At 44.7% G+C, this 24,521-nt stretch overlaps 1 protein-coding gene across 4 annotated transcripts in view; it reads left to right on the top strand.

Moving 5' to 3' along the window:
* Positions 1-24,521, top strand: part of Nckx30C (solute carrier family 24 member Nckx30C) — a 228,152-nt gene that overhangs the window by 93,513 nt on the left and 110,118 nt on the right. For 3 of the 4 annotated variants that reach the window (XM_075895621.1, XM_075895620.1, XM_075895614.1), the window contains exons 2-3: positions 19,366-19,670; positions 23,239-23,913. In XM_075895621.1, the coding sequence (XP_075751736.1) occupies positions 19,494-19,670; positions 23,239-23,913 (852 nt within the window). In that variant the 5' untranslated portion in view covers positions 19,366-19,493. The remainder of the gene's footprint in view (positions 1-19,365; positions 19,671-23,238; positions 23,914-24,521) is intronic. The other variant, XM_075895624.1, reaches the window with a different exon arrangement.

Raw genomic sequence — 24,521 nt, 5'->3', positions numbered from 1 at the left:
ATTTTGTCGAAGTAACTACGGTTTGTATTTCTGGAAATTTTGAAAAGTGTGCTTAAATTTTGGTGTCGTATTCCATAAATGCTCTACATGAGGTATATATTGCAATAGTTTGTAGATTAAAAAATATGAAAGAAAAGAAAGACTTTTTGTGATGTAGAATATTTAAATGCTTTCTCGGATGATGTACTCATTTTATTTTATTTTTGCATTTAAAGGATGAATGGAATAGAGGTCGCTGTCTTCATGGCGGTACCGCCAACTCATATTTGCTCAGAAAACAATATATACAGTGAAATATACAATAAATTTCCAAGAAAGGTACAATATATGTAATACAGTCGCACAAAAGATCTGCAATCAGTGTAAAGTTCAATCGTGTACGAATCACAAATAGTCGAGCGTGAGTTCAGGTATGTGTGTAATGAACCCGCACGCCCACGTACAAAGGCGGCTGTTCTGTACGGCTTAACATACATAGGGGCGCACACAGAATGCAAGTAATTACACATAACACAAAACACAGAATCAGAAAGTTGTGCAACTATTTACGCATGCAAGGGTTAGCGTCAAATATTTTGCGTTCAGTGTAATGTGTACCTTAATATTTCGGCGAAATATTTGTACGTATTTGTCATTGCTTTCTGTGCTCCCCTCGCGCGGAGCTTCACAGTTATTGTCGTGTTTCGAACGCATTTCGTTCAGCGAGTTGTCAATATTTCAATACGAAAGGAGGGTGGGATGGAGGAATGGGAAATGGGATACTTTCTCGCAAAGCCATTGCCAAAAAGTGTCGCGAGAAAGCCGCCCGGAAGCATTCATTGGACCCGACACCAGCTGTGCGTGCCATATATTCTGGTCCCGGTAAAAAAAAAAAAAACAGGGCCTTCTTTCGGTGACCCGCTTTTTCGTAGATCAACCCCCTCTTTTCCCCTTCTGGCCTAATTCTAATAGGGACTCGGGAGGAGTCGAAGCCGAAGTCGTAGCCAGCACCTGCTCAGTGCCCCTATTCTCCCGTGATGGCACCATCGAATGTGGGCGCGGTGCTTTGCAGGCTTACCCTTGGGATGGCCGTGATACAGATTCGCTGAGAGAGAGAAAGAAAGAAAGAAGGGGGGAAAGACGACCATGGGGACACTAAAGATGGCGGTCAACTGGGGCTAGCCACATGCACGCGCCCGTTAAATGCCGACCTTATGTGCCCCTCGCCACGACCAACCTTCGTTCCAGACGAAATCTTTTCGATCTCTTTCCACTGGTTCTGACATCGTACCACCGGAGTACGCTTTGTAATATTATGTCGTATTTGGTCTATTGGAAGTGCGTTAATAGCGAAATAGGCTTATCCCACCCACTTTCACTCCCTTCTCGTTCTCCGAATTTCAGAATTTTTCCGGTAATGTTATAATCACGAAGTTTCCTAAATATACATCAGAGGGAACTCTGGCGCTAGTGTCTATGGGAGCTGCAACGCATAGCACTTAAATACGCATGAGAATTATCGGTATGAGATGGATTCGCCTAACATTCGTACTTTATGGTCGCTATGGCTTCGCGGGGCTTGAAGCTACTTTGTAGCTAAACAACAATCGGCAAATGTGCGGCAATTACGCTTCTCCATCTCAATCGTTTAGGCTTACCACTTAAAATCGGGTCACGGAGTGATAAACGGTTTGTTCTTTTCTTCGACACAAAACGAAAACGGCGCAATAAATAAAGTAACAGGTACGTTCATCGCCAGCAAGCACAAAGACTATAGGTAAATACATGTCATACCCATAATTCCCATGTCACTGAACAATCGTGGCGCTAGTGCCCTCTCTAGCTAATTTAAAGAAATTCTATGGCTACATTTTATTTATACGCACTCTATATAAGCCGATGTTGTCCTCACTATTGCGCGAGATTAAATTTGTGTGTGTGCCTTTCGCGCGCTGAGAAAAGGAGGAAGAAACAACAGCAAGAGATAAGGCAAAGAGATTAACCAGGCACATTCGCGGTTGGCTACCCTACGCTGGGGGAAAGGGAAATGGGAAAGCGCAGTAAGTGTAGTGGTTACGGGGCTCGGCTGCTGACTCGAAAGTCGTCGCTTCGATATCAGCCACGCCAGTCTTATATAGACTGAGGCTGAATGCTCGAAGGCTGTAGCGCTCGATGAAGAACACCATACGGTCGAAAATTTCGGAACCCTGTACCACGGCGTGCCCCATAATTGTTAAAAGCGAAAGAACTTGACCTTGTGTATGCACGATCACAGAAGGAAACAGCGCCACCGAAAGAAGACGAAGGAAAGAATGACCAAACGGAGCCAACACTCACCCTTATTTGTGGAATAGCATGAAACGTTCACCTGCAGAGGTGCTTATTCTCCTTGTCGGATGGTGTCATAGTTGGGGAGCTGGCACATGAATGACCTGCAACATGAATGGCAAAGGCTTTATATGATTCGCGGGTGCGGTTATTTCGACAGAGGTGCACAATGCGCGTCTTGTGCAAGTTTAGGGCGCAACCATATTCAGCGCAATGTATTGTCAAATTGCTACCTGTTACAGTTCTAATCTTGAAATTTTCGCGCAACACATAACCATACCGTGATTTTGGCACGTAAAATGCCGTGAGTTATTATCACCGTTATTATAGAGGTGCAGTAAAAGGCAATTCATGTTAGAAATTACAAAAAAAAGTAGATCACCTGCACTGATGTCCTAGATTTTTATCCCGTAGCTCTAAACACAATAGCGAAGGCGATTTTCCCACTTCAAACTATAGTGGCATGAGTCATTGTCAGAAATGTCAAGCTGTCTTTTTGGCGGCCGCATACAGACACTGCGCATGCCAGCGACGAAACAAAGGAAGTATCCACCGATTCCGCAATAAAGCACTTTTGGTTATGGCAAACGATTTCTACGCAAGCTGGCAAGAAAGAGCGAGGTCTTGTCCAACATGCTCGTTGACATCATAAGCTTTCTGACCGAAAAAAAATTCTACTACTTTTCCTTTTTAATGATTGTGCTAACACCGCATGTAGAAAGAAAGAGAGAGTGAGAGAGAGAAACAACTTTTCATAAACACAAGGTTCCTTGGTTACCGTGGGTGGAGTCCCGCTTCCGGGCCCCCGCGGGTAACTGCTTTTATTTCATAACCTAGTAAATTCTGCTTTTTGTCTTGGTTTCAACTCTGTCCCTCGTTAATATCGAGGCCACCACACGCTGTTCGCGTGCTCTCTGGTATTCAAAACACGCTCCCTTTTCCCGTCTCCTGACTCTTCGATCATGCGCGATTCCAGAAAGAATTCCACGTTCTCTCTGGCCCACTGTGCCGTATACCACCATCAACGGAAGTTACAGCACGCTTGCACGCCTGCCTGCCCATGTCCCTTCACCCGGGTCATCTTCGGTGGAGTGTTTTGTTTTTTTTTTACCTTGGCTCGGACGAATGAGGGGGGCATTAGAGCGGGTGCTATCGATTCGGTTGCAGCACCAGCGGTGGCGAAGGCCGGAGAGGTGGCATCGATTGGGGAGCCGTCGTCGAGCGTCCAAGTGTACACGAACCAGGGTCCGGCCGATATCGGCTCACGTCACCGCCCGCTAGGACCCACAAAAGAGCACGTGCCTTCCCGCGGGCGCGTCCTCCCGATCTTGTTACTTGGTACGGCCGCTACGCGGCATTCCTGTAGCGCGCGCTCTGCTGCGGTGGTTCTGCGCAACACATTTCCGTTTGACAACCAGCGAGCCACGAGAGTAAACGGTGCCGGCAACAATCTTCGAGATGAAGAGAAAACAAGGTGGACGAAGGTCGAGAAGAAATGAAAACAAAAGCCGTTTCTCAAGGACACAATAGAGAAAGCGTTCTTTCGGAAGAAATGCTTATAGTGTCTCTTGGGAATTCACCCAAGACGACCAGAGCACGAAATACATCGAATCTTCCTTCGAAATCAATCAACTAGTCATCGCCCCGCCCCCTCCCCCGAAACCTTTCTGTCCCTAACCTGAGTTCACTCTGCCTCTGTTATTGACCTACTTTTCACCAAACGTCGATGTCAAGTGACCACGTCTTTATATGACTTCACGTTGTGACATCATAGTGACGTCCCTTTGACATCATGATGGCGTCACAAGCACTGCCGATCGCTGATGTCATTGAAAACTCGTGTGGTGGGGTTATCGTGTGATTATTATTTTTGGCGTCACTCGCGTCAACACCGACGCCATCGTTCGATTTTCACGTTTTACGAGTCATATAAACCTCTCTCGCACTAATAAATCGGTACTAGCATCAGTACTCTCGAAGCGAAAACGTGGATTGATTCTGCAGTTTAGAGAACCCCGCGGACACACACACACACACGAGAAATGATTGAAGAGTACTTAATGCTGTTTTCTTAATTACCCATTTCAGTACTGCAGGTGACGTGTTCATGTGATCCGTGTCAAGAGCAAGAACTTCATATGCGTGACGCGCTCTAACCTAGTGATCTCAGTACTGCGGGGAACATCATGAAAGATCAAACCAAAACATTTCTGTTCGCAAGTTTCTCATTTTTCAAAGCCTGACTTTTATTCAAACCTTTCATTCTGACACTTTTGATTGCCAGTTATTTTTTTCCTTTTTGAGAAAGATAAGTGATGGGATTCGTGAACATAATCAAAAGAACAGCAGATAGTAGCATATAACTTATGAAACATTTCATATAATGCTCCGTGAATAACAGGCAAGGGAATAAAAAATAAAAGTGGTAGATCGCATTTTATTACTTGACTTTTCTTATTTTATGCAGTAATGGCATAAATATTTACAAAAGTCATATCCTCGAGGTACCGGAGCAGCTTGCATTTAGTATGCCTAATTTCCCAACTTTCCATGCTTTTGCTAAAAAAAAAAAACAAGTGTCGCGATTACTCAGTAAACAACGTGTTCAAACTCGGTTGCAACAATTCTTGTAAGTTTATTCGATGTAATACGACAAAACAACGCTTACACAAACTCGTTGCCCAGGGTTGACACTTGAACATTTCGCGTGTGCCGAAATATACATGACGTTCAGCCGAAAGATTTTTTTTATTTCATAGCCACGCGCGTGCTCTCATGATGCGGAAAGGGGTTTTGAATGTCATTTGACGAATGATGTCCACACAAACCACCACTGCCAAAAGGGTAGCTTCTCCTTATGAAAGGTCACATTGTAAAAAAGCCAACCTATGCGTCGTCATAGATAAAAAGACAAGGAAGCAGGTTTATATTTCTAAAATATATTTATTAGTTGCATTTCTCAAGACTACAAATAAAGTTATTCCATCCAATCATACGACTTATTTTACCTTTTTGCGTCCCGCGAAGGCAAATATTATTAATTGCCTTCGTTGGCTGATTATGATGGCGATGATGATGATCACTAACAACAACAACAACAACAACAACAACAACAACAACAACAACAACAACAACAACAACAACAACAACAACAACAACAACAACAACAACAACAACAACAACAACAACAACAACAACAACAACAACAACAACAACAACAACAACGACAACAACAACGACGACGACGACGACGACGACGACGACGACGACGGTGGCAACAACAACAACAGCAACAACAACGACGACGACGACGACGATGACGACGACAACAACAACAACAACAACAACAACGACGACGACGACGACGACGACGACGATAAGAACAACACTTACATTGTGTACCATGACATGACTGTCATTCTAAGAGTTAACACTTCGCTAAAAATAATTTGCAAGCAGATTGTCACCGGATGGTTCATTCATTGTGATAGCGGCAACTATCCTTCCTGGATCACAGTGGTTTGTGGCGTGCAGATCAAGCCGAATGGGCGTACAGGGAAAAGCAGTGGGAGCCACTACGCAGTAGAAACACAAACTCCGCGGACTGCTCTTATCGATCTCCGCACTATCGCGAGATATACGCAGTCACACACACACTCTCACCCTTTCTCGCACGCTACGGGAACTTACAAGGTCCGCTGCCGTCTTTCTGTTTTCTTGCCCCCCCCCCCCCCCCCCCATAGTCACGACAGCGCCACGTCAATACCGTAGCCGCCTTTCCCACACCACTCATCTATCCTGGCCATCTCTCCGTCGGGGCGAAAACTCAATCATCCCAATAACGTTGTCGATGCCGACTGGTCGTGTAGTTTGTCGCCACGCCGTTGGCGGCGTTATTGCACAAGGCCGGCATCGGTCCAAACCTGTCATCTTCGTCGCGACCTGTGTTGGCCACGGTGTCGCTGCTGCAGCTAGCGATGCGCTAAACCACACGTGTGCCGGTCTGTGAAAACCCCGGGCAGGTCGAACGAACGGAACTTTTCTGTTTGTTTACGGGTCGCTGAGAGTAGCGGAGTGCGTTATCTTACGCACGTCGTGCATTGCGTACGTGCTTGGTCGCAGAGACGGACGGGTGCATTGGTGGCGCGCGTTGATTCATGATTGCGGTACGTCACGCCTTGCAAACGTCTGCCTCTGGGAACAGGGGCGACGTCCAACTCGCACGTACTGGAGCGTGTACGCGGTGTCTTCTGGCACGTAGAACAACTCTGGGAGGTAGGGACTCCGGGGTAGATTATTGTATATACGCGGGCGCTGTTTCTGACTCGAGGACCTCTGCAGTGTTTAGATGGGCTCGACAGTAGAATGTTCACGGGTAGGTATATTTGTATAATATTTGTATAATACGCAGCAACAAAACTCAAAAATTGCACAATAAAGTCTTCAGAGTACCAAGAAATCTAATCCGATTCATTCAACGGTTTTCCAAGTGTGATATACAAATAAATAAATAAATAAATAAATAAATAAATAAATAAATAAATACTAAACGCCCCTGTTACGCTTAGCGGAAGATAGAGAAAGGTTAAATGAAAGGCATAGAGGTTAACCAGAATAAAATTTCTGATTTGCTATGAAGCACTGGGGAAGGGGTAAGGGGAAAAAGATAATTTCGTGCTGTTTTCCTATGGACTCTAGCTGAAAGAAAGAAGGACGGCTACGATTATTGCGAGAAAAAGCACATATTTATAGTTTCGGCCTGTAGTTCCTGAGAACAAATGAGATATGAAACACAGTGACATAAAAATATATCTAAAGATCTATAAATATATATAAAGCGTTAAGACATACAAAACATTGAGCCGCTATTACAATAACGAAAGCAATGGCTGGTCTTTCGCTTACGTTTATAACTTAATATCCTCCTTCCCACTGCCCAGTTTCGGAAAACCAGAACAGGTCATGTCCCGGATATTCATCATGCCTTTTAATAACTCTTATTTGCCACCTTCATTGAAAAAACTATTGAAAGCGTGGAAGGTATAAAGGAGTGGAAGGTGCACTTGAACTTGAAGTTTAAGTTTATTTCTGTTATCGTACGTACATAAACATGCTTCAGAAAGAGAGAGGCAAAGGAAAGGCCTGGAAGTTAAGCAGGTTGTACCCAGTTTCCTACACTACGTGGCTGGAGGTGGAACTGGGAGGAAAAGAATAGAGAAAGCAAGGAGAAAAGAGAGAGCAAGTGTTACACACTTAAACAGTTACAAATGAGGCGAGTTTGAGACCAGTTACTCAGCGGTCATCTAAAGGTAGGCTTGAACCCAACGTGCTCACAAATGGCACGTGACAACTGGCTCCGAGCAACTCAAGACTTGCACTGCGCATCGAGCTGATGGAGCTGTCATTCCACCGAGGAAAGTGTGCATCGTGGTCATGAAATACCTCAACAAAACGAGGACTTTTAGGTTTTGGTCGTGTAAATTTTCTGTGGGCGATGATAAACAGTGACGGGCATTCTGCACCACCACCGCCCAATTCACCACAGTCAGAGAGACGAAAAGGTATAGAGACCTCGAAAGCGGCGGCGGATGTCGCATGACCCTCACTACAAACACTGCGCCCTCATAAATAACGTGCTTCAATATTGCGTGCAGCTTTAGGAGGTTACATGAAAATTGGATCTGGCATGAATTGCCCCGCCGCGGTGGTCTAGTGGCTAAGGTACTCGGCTACTGACCCGTAGGTCGCGGGTTCGAATCCCGGCTGCGGCGGCTGCATTTACAATGGAGGCGGAAATGCTGTAAGCCCGTGTTCTCAGATTTGGGTGCACGTTAAAGAACCCCAGGTGGTCGAAATTTCCGGAGCCCTCCACTACGGCGTCTCTAATAATCGTATGGTGGTTTTGGGACGTTAAACCCCACATATCAATCAATCAATCGATCTGGCATGAATTGTACAAATGGAAAAGTATTACTGCCCCTACAAGGTGGCGGCTATTCCTTATCCCATTTCGTGCACGAGCAATCATATCAAAATTATTACTCAAAATTAATAATATGAATGTCGGTAGTGAACAGCCGTAGTCCCCGAAAAACCACAGAGGCACTGAAACATACGGAGATAAAATACGACTACTGACCATTTGATAAACGTGGCGTGTAACGGGAAAAACATATATAAAGCGAATAACTGTGAAATGAACAATGGATGATGGGGACAAGTAAGACGTCGCAAAACCTCCGTAGTTGGGTTCACTGGAAATGCCATTGCAACCTACTCGCGGCATTCTTTGTGATTATGTGGGTCCCTTCGATTGCGAGACTGCCTTGACGGGAGAGAACTCGAAAACGCTTTTTAGACCTCCATTTGCACTAATGAGTTTGGACGAAAGCGACGACTCACTCGGGCCGGGCTCCGTGCTACGAGAAAGGCAGCCACCCTGCATGCTCCGGAAATGAACGCTCACTAGACCGGAACTACGTCATGGTGATCAACCAGCCGGCGCCCCGTTTGCGGAGGCGTTTTTCTCGCAACCCACTTCCAATTCACAGTTACGCATTTACGTTGTTTAGAACCATTTCGGGTTCTGGGAACCAGAAACTTCGTTAGATGGCAAACGCTTATCGCATGTGTACCGCCATTCTTAACGAAGCCTGCTGGGGCTGAACTTCACAGTAAGCAATATTTGCACTGTAATCATAGACCATTTATAGTTTTGGCTACCAACTGAATTCAGCAAACAATTTCGCCAACAAAGGCATCCGGTACAGTAATAGTCGTATTTAACTCTGTGTAGCAATTCTGTCGTCATAATCACTACACTACAGTAACAGACAACAGCTCTTGTTCCCTGGGCATTATTTGGCTTGATTGTCCACTGAATTAATTTGGCCTTAACAAAAAAAACGAGCTCATCACAAAAAACAATAATTTTTTTCTTTTATGTAGTTAATCAACTGTGTTGTTCTGTCAGCGCAGACAGGACTTTTCCAGAAGGTATAGCTCCGCACACACCACTTTACGCTTTCAATCGATGGTTATCGATTCAAGCTATATCGATTGAAGCTCCATCGATTGTTTATGGCAGGAAAAAAAAGCGCCAAGAACAAGCCGTCTGTGGGGTTGGCACGGGAAGCGCAATGATCGTAAACGTGAAATTTGTTGTGGCTATAAATTTTGCATCATTGCACATGCACCGGTTGACGAAATTTGACGTTACGACGGACTGAAAGACAAGTCGATAGTCTTTCGTCTCTTCCAATTTCACTTCTTGTTTTTTTTTATAACGAGACTTGAAAACTGGCCGCTAGTCAAAATGTTTGACGTGAGGCCCTCAGTCCCTGGTGCTCCCTATTTTCCCACTTAACTATATCCAACTAATGTCGACTTTTCCAACCACTGCACAGATACTTTCGTCCATAAGGTTTTAAAATGTTGCAAGCCAGGTCTATGCAAAAAGTTTGGTTCCCAAGCATTTTAAAATGTAAGATGTCTGCCTTACATATCAAAAAGAGCAAAAATCTTCCCAAAAGAGCAAGCTTATGTACAGGACACCTGTGAAGTGACCTCCCCTATACGCACAAGAGGATATCTCGCCTAGTATTTTCACTGGTTCGAAGTTTTCGGTTTGTACGTAAAATATCAGCTGCTTTTAGAACAATCCGCAACGGTCACTTTGCTGATAAGGTGTCGCGGTGTGCCCGATGACGGTGGTTCAACTTTCCAACCCCGGCAACCACAATTCAACGAAGGTGAGTTCGAAAACACTCATGTACTTACCCTCAGGTGCCCGTAAAAGACCATCTGATGGCCGGGGTTTATTTGCAGCGCTCCATTAAGGCGTATCTCGTAATCCTATTGTGGTACTGGCATGTGAATTTCCCAGTACTCAAACTTCTCACGATAGCCTCTATATGAACTTGCGATCATAGATATTTTAAAGTGTTACCCCCTTCCTTAGTGCAGGGTAGCCTATCGGGCTCAGTCGTGGTTAACATTACCATTTTTCACATCCCAGAGACCAAGTAAATGGGCTGTGTTTTGTTACTCGAAACCGGCCTTACAGAGCATGCAGTCTGTTCTTCGACGAGCTTGCCACGAACAGCTAACGTACGAGGTTGTGATGCTTCTTCACCACGTCACAGAAACAGGCCACGAGGTCAATTTTCAGTGGCTACCTGGTCATTGCGCTCTCAATGGTAATGATTCCGCAGACAACGTGGCTCGCACATCCCAAGAGGAAGAACACACCCTTCGGATTCCTTTGTCAAGGACAGACGCTGCCAAACAACTTCGTCACCTGGCACGTAGTCTGTGTCTGCTGGAGTGGAATACCCCAAGCATAAGACATACGAGACTCTGCCAAATAAACCCTCGACTGGAACTTCGACCTCAATCCTCACTTCATCGACGTGAAGCTTCGCTTCTTTGTCGCCTTTGGTTGGGGGTTGCCTTCACAAAAGCGTATACAACCCTCAATGGATTGACCGACAGTGCGGAATGCGACGTCTGAAGCACTGAAGAAGACATCGACCATCTACTGTGCCGTTGCCCTCGATTTGCCTCTGAAAGACACAAGCTTTCTGACTCATTGCGACAAGTGGACTATTGGTCACTCTCTGTGCAGGTGATGCTGGAGCACCGTGCCCGTCCTTCGTCAGCTCAAAAGGCAGTCAAAGTCGTCTTGCGCTTTTTGAAGACTACAGGCCTATGTGAACGCCTTTACCTTTTGTGCAGCGTCACCACTGCATAAACGTCAGCTTATTGACTGACAATTTGTTTGCCTTTTTATCTTATCTTTCCTCTCTCTCTCTCATCTTTATACTCCCCTTCCCCATTCACCCAGCGTAGGGTAGCAAACAGGGCATGTGCTTGGTTAATCTCCGTGCCTTCTCTTTTGTTCTCATCCTTCCTCCTTGTTCTCTCTCTTGCGTGGAGTATGTTGATATAGCTTACAAAAAACTCTCGAAATCCCTTATATATTGAATTCAAAATACTCGAAGTCTAAAGCTTTTTTTTTCCTTCTCAGTGGATGTTTTGACCCGCGTCGACACACTCCAAAACCTTTTTGTAGCGAATGCCATGTCCCAAAGCTTCCGGGATCGGAGGAATCTCACCTGGCTTTGCTCTGCTTGCGCGACCGGTTCATATTCGACCAGGTTATGATATCATGTCATGACGTAATGATGCGAAATGGCTTCACGCAACTTGGTGATTTGGGACGCCATGACGACGTCACGTAGTGACGATGACATCACGGGATGACGATTTTTCGCATCATTCTTGCTGTCACCGAAGCCGCGGAATGCCGACGCTGACAGTCAACTTTCGCATTTGATGAAGCACCAAATGGTTTCGGCTAAAGAAGTAAGAACAGCTCCCTACAGGACTCTGATATACTGGCGTCCGCTGTCAGTCTAATAAGGTACCTCCTCTATCACATGTTCACGATATCGAAGTAAACAAACATTTTGTTCAGAAAGAAAAAAAAAACATCAATACTGGATCTGGTACACGGGCAATATAGAAAAAAAAGGCTACAAACATGAAAGAGAGAAAAGAAAAACCATCTTTCTTTCAGTGCTTTCTTTATTTTTTTGCATGAATACGAAAGTACAACAAAGGTTGACCGGCCATCCGCCGTTGCCCAGCAGTTCGTAGCGGCACGAACTTTTTTGGCCAACACACTTCACGCTTCGGTGCTTTGCGGAGACGCCCCCTTACCGAGATTAGAAGCTTGCCGGTCAAGCACGCGTGAAGTCGCGATAGTAGCCGTAGCCAGAGTCACCGAGCAAACAGCACTCGACCGTGGATGCACGTAGTGCTGCCGTACGAGGTAGGGAAAACATGGTTCACGCGAAGAACAGAGTGGTATCCTCCACACCCCAGTAACAGCTACCGTCTAAACTCGCGGAGTTTCGGACATTTATCATCGTTAACAGGGGGACAGAGAAAAACAAAGGCGGAGGGTGGGGGGTAGAGAAATACTTGTTGCGACTAAACGTGAACCGAACTGCCTTACTATTCAGTTCAGTTCAGTTTATTTCCTTAATGGCCCCGTTTATAGGGGTGTTACATAAGAGGTTGGGACAACATGTAATGGGTAAATTCAAATAAAAATAAAAACCATTAAAACTTTGGAAAAAGAGGAGATAGTAAAAGAAGGGTACCATTTAGGTACATTAGTTGTGACTGACTAATTGCCATGATCGAAGTAGAGCTTTGCAAGAAAAATGTTTTCGCTCCAACTTTAATGCTTTGCGGGAAATACGTGAACTTAGTTTTGTAACAGATAGACGGGACACAACGATTTTTCAGTCACACGATAGCTCTATTCCTCGGTCTGTCTTTCTGCGCCTAATGACTATAACAGTAATGCGATAACGCTGAGATATGTTGTAATAATTTTACCGTGTTTATTCGACGCATGTGGCGAATTTCAACCAAATAGACATAATTTTTATTATTTTTATGGGCGTACTCTCAAGGAGAGAATACGGGAACAATTAAGTCTGACATGCGGTTGGTCACGTAGGTAATATACGTCTTTTTTGTTTTCATTCTACTTTCGTATGTAAAATATTCTTTCTTCGCAAAACTACGGGGCCAAACATTTTAGCTCACTGTTTTCTTTGCGTCGAAAAAATAAAAATGGGACAGCTATCACTGTCCGCTTCATCACAATCGCTTTCACATAATCCACTAAAAAATAGAAAAGCCTGATGGTGGCACCCAACGTCCCTTAAAACTGTACGATTCTCGTTAAATTTATTTTTTATCATTGCTTCGCGTGATGCTTGCGCTGCCGCTATAAACATCAACATTTTTTTTCTTCTTTCGCACCTCTAACACAACCCCGTTACCCTTCCTTTCTTTCCCGGTTTTTCATGAACTCGCATTACACTATCACGCGTATTACACTCCTGCGTTAACAGTACGCCGGGACTTTTTTCCTCACTTTATTCACGCTAAAGCCTGAAGAATAGTAGTAGTAAACGTCGATGTAACAAATGTGCGTTTACGCTGCCCTTTTTAAGCGAGCACCATGGGCCCTTTTGTCTATACCCCTTGAAAGCGCAAATGTTCTTAAGCCGACTATCCGCTGATCTTGCTTCTGCTTATACCTCGTCTATTCAGGCGTTGCCGCTCCTGACTTCTTTTGCCGGTCGTTATAGGCGAAAAAGTGCCGAGTCGATGGCTTCTTCAGAGACACGTACGAAGCCGCTTCGCTTTAGTGGAGCGCAAAAAAAAAAAAAAAAAGAGATGCATTGCGTCGTCTTTCCTTTATTCCCTACAGTATCCTTTATATCCTACCGCGAGAAAAGTCTTTCTCGCCTGGCTTGCTTGCCTGGTTCTGGAAACTGGGAACGCTGATGTTAAAGAGCGAAAGCAGTGAAATAAATTGAACAAGAGACCGATTTCTCCTGCCCTCTCTAATCTAAACGGTAGTTCTACAGAATGAAATCTGTGCACGAGCGCGAGAAACAGCGCTAATGACTGAAAAAGGGGTGGCGGGCGGGTATCAAGCCGAGTGTTTTTTTTTATTGCGCACTTCTTTCTCCTTCTGAAAACTTTGTTTACCCCGTGCCGCGTTGCCATAGGCACCATCTGTGCCGGCTCCTGTCTAATCTGTCAGGCATTTTGGATTCACTCCTTTGTTGCTGCTTCACTTTAGGACAAGAATAGGAGATGCGCAATTAAAGAGTTAAATAAAAAAAGTGGAGGTCATTCGAAAGTGGACCTCTACAATTTTTCATCTCCCACTCTATATTTATAAAAAACTTTTTTCTTTTATCCCCTGCCCAGGCACACGTAATGTGCTGTAAATACCACGCGCCTGCTGTGCAAATGTTTGTACAGCGAGAAAAAAAAGAAATGGAAAACACATTAAAGTTGTAGGCAATGTGGATGCAGTGATCTAGTTGAAGTTTCTTAGATACAAAACTACAAAAGAAAGAAAGGCCAATGTCACGTAATTAGAAGAGGAACAAATGCATCACGAAAGCTGAGTCGCATTCGCGTGCCTGAACCACCTGTTTTACTGCTTGTTTGGACGAAAAAAAATCGTTACAGGGATATTTAACCGTTGATTGATTGATCGATATGTGGGGTTTAACGTCCCAAAACCACTATATGATTATGAGAGACGCCGTAGTGGAGGGCTCCGGAAATTTATACCACCTGGGGTTCTTTGACGTGCACCTAATCTCTCCACACGTGCCTACAACATTTCCGCCTCCATCGGAAATGTAGCCGCCGCAGCCGGGATTCGAACCGGCGACCTGCGGGTCAGCAGCCGAGCACCTTAGCCACTAGACCACCACGGCGGGGCAGTGGTATTTAACCGTGTCTAACGAGTTCGATGGTTACCGTCCTTGCGTGTGACGCGTTCAAATAAATGACGCTTTCCGCGTAATATGCGCCCTTTTTTTCGCGTCTCATTACGGAGGAAGTACTAGTACCGCCATAGCTTAGGAAGATATAACAGGGCCGACATCGGCAGACCAGGAAAGCAGAAACACCATTAAAATTCGCCACTGATTCTCGCCAAGGCGATGTATGTGATCAATGGAAATAGGCGGGGATGACGCTGCGAATGCTTGTAGCATGGGTACAAAATAGCGAGAAATAATGACACAATCGGAGACCGAAATAATTTGGCAGTTTTAAAAGGGTTCAAAAACAACCTCGCAACTTTGCGCTAGATTGTTTCAAAGAAAACACCATGGTACTTTTGAGAACAAAGATTTTCTTCAACTTTTTTATTGCAATATAGGCTTGCCCCTGTAGTGCAGTGTATACGCATCTTATATTAGTGTTGTATGATCCGTGTTGTGTACAAAGCGAAACAATGTTTTGCAGAATAATATTTGCCTGTTTAAATGCTTTAGTATGCGTTGTCAAGCTCTGTGAATTTCGCGTTTTTTACTGTTGGTTTATATTCGTCCTTCACGCAGATTAGGAATTCCGGCGAAGATGCGTTAATTCATTATTTGCTGTTTCGTTACTCATAAACGCTAGCTTGGAAATGCTGTTAACTACAGTTGTTTACTTATAAAGATGGACGAGGCTTACGGGCCGTAACACATATAAGGTTGTCAATTCTGCACAAATACTTTACGTCCCATTAGACTTGAACCTATGCAACTCGTACAAGGGACTCATAGTGTGTCAGCCCCTCCTCAGCAAAAAAAGAAATAATAAAAAGAAAAGAAAATGCGTTGACTCAAATACAGATAAAATGTCGAAACTGACATTCCATAATTCATTGATTTTGGCCTCGTGCAAACGTATCACGCATAGATAAAACCAAGGTCACTTCGATTGATTGGTTAGATTGCTAGATCGTGCTACCCCAAAACTCGATGAATGGGATAGTGCGATTGGCTAGGCTTAATGTGGATGACGACGAATAATTAAAGTGGCCGACCTGAGCGTGGTGTTTATATATTTAACGATGGGGGGGGAAGGGGTGCTATTAATCATTGCGCAAACAGCACTTTCACAAATTAGTTCTGAAAACATAGGCTTGTCTTATAAACTGTGGCAGAAGAAACTTATTTATGAACTCGTTACCGTCGAGCTGCTGTTTCGTTTTTAGTACTTTCTGAATCCTCCCCGCTGCAGTTGTTTGTCATGCTTTGAAAAGAGTCTATTTGAATGATGCCAGAATAATCAAGTCGATAATGTCGATTATAGCCAGGATCGATCACTCACAACTCGGCATCTGGTTTGCTTTTTATTCGAATATGAGAGGACTTGTCAAGACAGGCTTGAAAAATGAACTTACGCAGCCATGTGATAGCACGTTGGAACTACTTTGGTGCTTTTTTTTTTCAATAACTTGATAGGAAAAGAGAGATAGGTCTGTTACCTCTCAACGTTCTGTATGCATTCGTTCTGTATGTTAAACATATATTTGAAAGTCTGTTCGATTTCTCACACATCCTAACTATTCTTTTCTCTTAATATCGACATGGTTAACAGGAAATATTGGTATGCTTATTGGTGTACATCACTTCTGTTTCTAACACAAGCAAAAACTACAAGTGAAAACGAAAAAAAGCGAAAAAGAAAGAAATGCACAGGAGCACGTCAAAAAGCATTTTGATATTGGACGCGTGTGTAAAAAAGCATTAAGTGGAATAACACAATTCAATAAGTACGGTAACGTACTGAAAAGAACATGGAAACCTGCTCATACACACTGTGCGTTTATACAAAACAAACACACAATACAGTCAATTGTGACTTCTTTCTCAGCAAGCCAATAACAATGGTTCCACGAATTCTTAAAACGTGGACACTGAAGTGCAGCAATGAACCTGTTGAACTTGATTACTTGTACTATTAGAACACTAATGGCATCAATTGCACCATCGTGGGTGCAATAATAGAGAAGCAAATCAACGTCGAAATTCACTTTTATTATTTCGCGCTGAAATTACAGCTTGTGAGGTTTGGGATTTCGAAGTGTGTCTTCCTTAATTTCATCACATCGGTGCAATGAAATTTGCCGAAACATGATATATTTTTGTATAGGCACCCCTCAGCAGACACTGCACTTCCTATTTACCGATTAAGAGTTATTTCGAACCCTGCAGATGCCATCGAAGTCTCTGACGTCATGGCATTTGGTTCAGGAACATCGAGGTGGCGTCACCATTAGGATTTTTTTTTTTGCGTGGTTTCTCGCTTATCAAGCGTATTGCCGTGGCAAGCGCGTTGGTTTCGGAATTGTGACAAGGGTAACCTATACTGATCTGAGAAAAATCGCTCCTCTCTTTAGTGTCCCTTTAACGTTTCTGTAGGTTGAGCAAACATACGAAATACGCGCATCCCAGACATATTCCAATCGAGCAGTATTCCTGGGCTTTTACAATTGTTCTTTACGCAGCGCGCAAAAGTGAGTCCTTGCAACGAATTGTTTTCATCCACCACCACATTTACAACTAGCTTGCGAAGCGTTTAGATGCCATAAGAGGAAATTGAAAAAAAAAAATAGCTCGGTTTTCATCGTGAAGACTATTTCGCCGAAACAATCACGTGATCGGCATTTCAAGAAATAAACCTGCAGCGATACGTCAAAGGCAACGGAATAGATGGCAGCCCGTCCCGTCCCCCCCACCCCCACACACACGCACACACACGCACACAAATTGCAAGACAAAAAAGAACAAACAAAACTACTGTTTCGAATCATGAAAACCAACTGGACCAGGGGTGAGGCGAGTATGAAGTCACTATCTCCTCTTTACAGCTGGTGAGGAACATGGAGAAAAAAAAAGACAAAAAAAAAAGCCGAGGAAGTGGGTGGATGGAAAATTACATGGGGTAAAAAGAGAGTTACGAATAGATAGACTACACCACGGTCTCTGCGGTGTCCAGGTTGTTATTTCCAGTGGTCGGGTTGGTCAAAGACGTAAAATATGAGCTTCCTTTGAACTTGGCTTCCACGGCGGCTTCCTGTGGCTCGACTTGAATCTTCGCTGTATACCACCATAAAAGCAAGTTATAAAGTTAGAGAAAGCCGTATAGACTAGAGCAAAAGACCCAACGCAAGTCTAAAAGTCTAATCAGAAAGGCTATAGCCTTAAATGACTGACACCCCCTCCCCCCCTTCCCCCCGAGGCCTAGCTGTAGGCGTAGGAAGGAATAAACAAACGAACGAAAGGCAGCCGAAGCGGGAGTAAATGGCGGTGCCTCGTTGGAGGCGAGTGCGCCTTTGTTGCCTACGCTGTGAAACGCGATAAAATAGCGTGGACGGGGATGCGAGCTGATTTACAGCCGCAGCATTTGCATCGTTTATCACGGACAATGGACACTTGCACATTTATTACTGTTCCATACACGGCACGCCTGGGGCCGCTTGAGAAGAGGTGATTCTTTTTTTTTCTATATTGAAACCAAGAGATGTTCGTGTACGAAACGGAAGGAGGATGGCTATTTTTCGGTTCATGTTGCTTCCATCGCCAGGTATCTTTGAAACATTGTGATGGATCTTTCTGTCTGGCAGATACACAGATGAATTTTTCATTCAGTTATTCGATCGTTCTTGTTGTTTCTTTTCATCAAACGACAGTCTTATTCAAGTTTTCATCAAGTAGGACGTCTATCAAATAATATTCTGGTTCATTTCATTCCAATCGCATGAAAAAGAAATACACAGGAGAATTATATACAAGTAGCTGACTAAATCTGAAGGGAGATAGAAATGGAGACTTCTTTTTTTTTTAATCTACGAATGACAAGATTTGTTCTCTCCTTTAGAAGGCACAGAACTGCTTGTAACGTCTACTTGATCGTGAAGGAGAAGGATGCGTCGTATGGCCGAAGTTAAGCGCAAATGCCAGGTAAACGTCTATGAGAGTCAATGACTGATAAAGCGTGTGTAGTTGCTTATTGACGTCTCTTTGTCGTATTATTTATAATAATAATAATAATAATAATAATAATAATAATAATAATAATAATAATAATAATAATAATAATAATAATAATAATAATAATAATAATAATAATAATAATAATAATAATAATAATAATAATAATAATAACTATTATAATTATATTAGTTGGTTTGCATGCACAAAAAGCACGGAGACAGAGAAATAGGGAGGGAACAGGACAACCGCTGACACCTAAACAAGGAAAAACGCCTGCCTCCTCCTACGGGAAGAGGAAGAGGATGAGGAATATAAAGATATGAAAAAGAAAGACTGAGAAAAAAAGGAAAGGAGAAAACAAGCATTTCCGGATTTCCCCTCTACGGCGTCTCTCATAATAATATGGTGGTTTTGGGACGTTAAACCACACATATCAATCAATCAGAAAACAAATAACAGAGATGCGGAGGCTAATATGTAGTCACACATAATACCGTCTGTAAAGGCGAGGAAAAATGGTTTTGTTGAAAAAGTACGCTCAAGTATGCGGTCAAGCATTTTTTTTTTGTGCTTCACGACCACCGTCGATGTAACATTTCGAAACGAGTGGCTAGAATACCCACGAAAGACCACCTTGACGAGCATATGCTCTCTCGTTGCTGACCATTCGCAGATGACGTGGGCCCGGTCGTGGATGGCCAAGAGGCCGCGCGCCTTCGGTCCGGGCCCCGCGAGGGCCGACGCGCTGCCGAGCAGCGGGCGTCCCACCACTGCCTGACCGTCGGCCCTGAAGCCCCGGCCATGGGCTCCTCCCACCAGCAACGAATCCCGCTGCTGGGCTCCCCCTGCGTGCGCCGGCGCCGGTGGCGGGACCCGCGGCTTGTCTTCCTGTCGGCCATCGTCGTCTTCGGAGGACTCAGCTACCTACAGACACCACCGCCTTTGACCGGCTGCGCCACACCACGGCACGGCGAAGGCGTGAGTGTTTGTGGATCTCCCTCTATAGATAGATAGATAGATAGATAGATAGATAGATAGATAGATAGATAGATAGATAGATAGATAGATAGATAGATAGATAGATAGATAGATAGATAGATAGATAGATAGATAGATAGATAGATAGATAGATAGAATAACTGGATCTTATCACCATTTGCGACTCTACTACGGTTAAAAAAAGTGCCGCCATATCCACGAAGTGAATGATGATGAGTGGGCGAAGCTCCGGAGGTAAACGTTGTAAACCATCAATCCTCTGTACATTTTGCCCACTCGATTTTATTACATCGCTCCCCCTAGCGTACGTCGCCGCACTAAATCGAACGATTGCCTTCAACCAATGACACGCGCCATATGTGACATCATTCCTATTTTATAAGATCTCGCGTCTTTCATCAACTACAAGTACCGCTTTCTAGTTTATAACATCTTGCATCTTTTCATCATTAGCTACAAGTACCACCATCTAGTAAACACTACAAGAACTAAACGAGAGGTGGCTACATACAGGAGACGGTACCGCCATCTAGTGAACACTGCAAGAACTAAACTAGAGGTGGCTACATACAGGGGACGGTACCACCATCTAGTGGACACTGCAAGAACTAAACTAGAGGTGGCTACATACAGGGGACGCACAGCCCACGCCCTAAGGAGCTTCGCCCCTAAAAGTAGGAGCGCAGAAAGAAGAGAGTGAACATGACGGGTCCGAGGATTTTAGACGGCCTGAAGCGAATTCATGGTCACTCAGTGCTTTTCACTTACCATGCGGAAGAATTAAGCAAGGGAGGTGCGTCCGAAGATCAAGATTGGATTAAAAAATAGTGGGCGAAGTCTCATATGATTAGGGAAACATTTCCTTAGGAGATTTACTAGGGAACATAACAAAACTTTTAAAAGTCAGCTTTCTGTGTCGAAATGGTTGGTCAAGTTTTGTGCTTTATTTCTCCGCTGTTCATGTAACAGAAATGGATCGCACGATTTTCATTAGTGCGAACGCATATTGTATTTTACGCTCATCAGGCAGTGATAATGGAGAGCACAATTTCGGCACTGCTACGCTTTCTTATATATAGTCTAAAGAAAAAAATAAATAGCGAGAAAAAGAAAGAGATGCAGCAGTTTGGCAATAGCACCGCATAAAAAGGCAGATTAAGGAAAAAAGACAAAAAGAACACAGATATTCGCAAGCAAAGCTCTTCGCCCATTTCGACCATTGTGGAGGGGGATAAATTCTGTGTTATCCAGGCTGAAACATGGCTCTCCCGTGATTATGGTGGTGCCATTCTGAGACGAAGCTAATCAGCGAGACCCAGGAGAATAACAGCCCATATAGCCAAACCGAACGGCGCTCTTGAGACGGACAAAAGAAATCTATTTAGGTCGCGAAAAGCAAGCCAGAACGTATAACACACCCGTACACCCTCAGCACCCGGGCCGAGCGTGTGAAGCAATGAGGATTGATATGATTAGTGCAATGTAGATTGTATCAGACCTGGCAACAATGGCTAACAGCGTGAGCCCGAACGATACAGGCGATGGTAAAGGACATCTAGAGCAAAAAAACTTTAAATGAAATAGGTGCAGTGTAAAAACTGCTGCGAAAAGGCTATTCCTGCGACTTAAGAGTGCCGGTCTGGAAGTATGATGTGTAGGAATAGCGCACAAATTAGTTTTACCTTTTAATGAACCACAAGGAGCCATTTTTCGTTTTATTTATTAAAGAATCCAAACAATTGTTCCAGGCGAAAACGCTGGAAGCCCGTATGCTCAGATTTGGGTGCATAGTAACGAACCCCAGGTGGTCGAAATTTCCGGAGCCCTCCACTACGGCGTCTCTCATAATCATATGGTGGTTTTGGGACGCAAATAAATAAACAAATAACTAAATCAATTAAGCATTTGTTCGAAGTGGGACATGTCCATTTCCATACATTTCTAATATGGGATACTCCTGGACCTCTGAGCGAACAATGTAGACGACCCCCCCCCCCCCCTTATAGCCTGTTTTCTTACAAAATTCCAAGATCTCCAACACGCATGAAAAAAGTTAAGAAATGTAACGTTGCCGACGTTTAGTAACATCGAAACATAGCTCCATTCCAACAATTAATGAATTTTCAGCAAGTGCTGAAATAAACCATGCACGGGGGATTCCTGCACCCGTTTTCAAGCGAACGTAAGTCGCAACACACCGTAAGCGCGTTCACACATCTGAGAAGTTCGTGCAGACCTACCCACTATACTTCGCATAGAGACGAAGCCAGCATACTGAAAGAGTTGTCGCGCTTTTTGCGGGTAACTGCCCTTAGGGACAGGCTGTAAGCAGTGTCGCCCGTCGTATGGTTGTTCATTTTTATTGCGATAGCAATTATGTGGACACTCTCGGCTGAATTTCGCGGCTGGTGTCGGCGTCATGCTCCGTATATGTATACGCATCTATATTGATGAAAACGCAAGAAAGCAAAAAATTCAGAGAAAAAAAAAAACTCCGGTACGCAGAACCGAATGTGGGAACTCCGCGTCTTGAATGCGAAGCGTTAACCACTCAGCGATTAAGAGGTACCTCTTTCAACGCTCGGACGGCAAGCTATTTACATCTACCACTTACCGCTGTAGGCCCATCTGAGCACATGGGCCTACAGTATTTTCGCCTCCATCGAAAATGCAACCGCCGCAGCCGGGATTAGATCCCGCGATTTGCGGGTCAGCAGCCAGGTACCTTAGCCACAGATCACTACCAGTACAGGGATACTATTACTAGTACTACTCGTAGTTAGTAGTAGTAGTAGTAGTAGTAGTATAGGAGGAGGAGGAGGAGGAGGAGGAGGAGGAGGAGGAGTAGGGACCGAACGTACTATCTTGGCGTAACACCTTCCATTGAGTCACAGCGGCAGTTGTCTTCCCGTCCACTTTAATAGATATTTCTGTGCAAGTAAGCATTGGTAAATGGCTGCCATTGATGGCTACTTTGCGCGAAATTGACAACATTTAGGCCCTTTTGGCGACAAAAGTTTCAAGTTCGTGCCCCGACTATTTACTGGTTACTTTAAAATTTCCTCATTTACTTATTGAAAATGGTTTTATTTATTCATTGATAGTAAAAAAACTATTCATAATACCATTCTTGTTCTATTTGGCTACCGATTGGGCGATACTAATAAATGGCATTGCTACTTTGGCTACTTTTGGCTCGAGTTCTGGCGCTTCTTCAGTTCTACCCAGTGGCAAGCCTGCCTGAGAATGCTCTCCACACTACACATTACAGTTGCCACGTCACAGTGAAAGACTTCAGAGCACACACTTCTGGGGTTACATGTGCAGAAATATGCAATAAAGTGGATAGGAAAAGAAACGTGATCGTAGCTCAATCGTTAGAGCATTGGACGCATTATCCGAAGGTTGTAGGCTCAGTGCCCACCATCCACATGTTGTCCGCTTGAATTTACTTATATTTATGCCCTTATTACCATATTACAGTTAAAGCTACAAAAAGCCATTTGTAAGCGTCAAACCTTCGCTGACATGCCCCCATTTTGCGCAGCTGGAACACACGGGCGGGCCGTCGTGGAGCTCTCGGGCCCTGCTGAACAGTGTGAATAACAACGAGAGTGCAAACAACGAAACCGTGAAACGGGCCCAGTTTCCCGAGGACCTGTTCACCCCCGATCAGCGGCGTCGGGGCGCCGTCATCCTGCACGTGATGGGCATGGTGTACATGTTCGTCGCGCTGGCCATCGTGTGCGACGAGTTCTTCATACCGGCGCTGGACGTGATCACCGTCAAGCTGGACATCTCGGAGGACGTGGCCGGCGCCACGTTCATGGCCGCCGGCGGCTCGGCGCCCGAGCTCTTCACGAGCGTGATCGGGGTGTTCATCTCGTTCGACGACGTCGGCATCGGCACCATCGTGGGCTCGGCCGTGTTCAACATCCTCTTCGTCATCTCCATGTGCGCCATCTTCTCCAAGTCGGTGCTCCAGCTCACGTGGTGGCCGCTGTTCCGGGACGTGAGCTTCTACTCGGTGATCCTCATCATCCTGATGCACTTCTTCCGCGACAGCGTCATCTACTGGTGGGAGGCCCTGGTGCTGCTCTCCTGCTACGCCTCCTACGTGACCTTCATGAAGTTCAACGAGAAAGTGGAGAAGATGCTCAAGAAGCTCCTCAATCGCAACAAGGTGACGCGTGTGGGCAGCACGGATCACCTCATGCCGCATGTGAGTCCCGTGGCGCCGCTCTCCTCTTGCCGCTTCGTCCTCCCAGCCGCCGCTTCTTCCCCGTTGTGGCCGCATGCCGTGGGTCTCTGAACGCTGCGCACGCAACTGCGAGCGAGCGAACGCATCGGTATTCATCTCGCCAGTTCGCTGTTTGCGCGTATAAAAGAAAAAGCGAGTAATCTAACTATTCCTACTAAAAATTTGCTGGCGTGTGACGCGGTTAGAACTTGGCTAGGGCATGAATCAGCTTCCCAATTAAAAAAAAAAACAGAGTTTCACTTGCTGCTGTTAGTCATTTTCTTATTTCAAGAGAGAGCGAGACAGACATCACAAGAAAAGGAATTTGAAATCGTGTACAACGAGTGCAGGGTACGTATTTTTTTTTCTGAGAACAAAAAGAATGTCTTGCTACTTCACTACTATTTTGCTTGTTGATTTTCATTCGAGAGAAAAAGAGAGAGACGCTACTTTGTTAAAAAGGAAAGTCCGGCGAGTTATTCAGGAACCTGGGCAAATATCCTCGCCTGGGTGTCGGCCACGAGCCCTTGAGCTCTGGCGGCTGCCTCGACCCGCTGGACGATCCACAGTCGGTCCTCGAGGTCTTGGCT

Source organism: Rhipicephalus microplus, chromosome 1 (genome assembly GCF_043290135.1).
Source record: "Rhipicephalus microplus isolate Deutch F79 chromosome 1, USDA_Rmic, whole genome shotgun sequence".
NCBI lineage: Eukaryota > Metazoa > Arthropoda > Arachnida > Ixodida > Ixodidae > Rhipicephalus > Rhipicephalus microplus.
The sequence above is the reverse complement of the archived record's forward strand: the minus strand, read 5'-3'. Positions and strand labels throughout refer to the sequence as shown.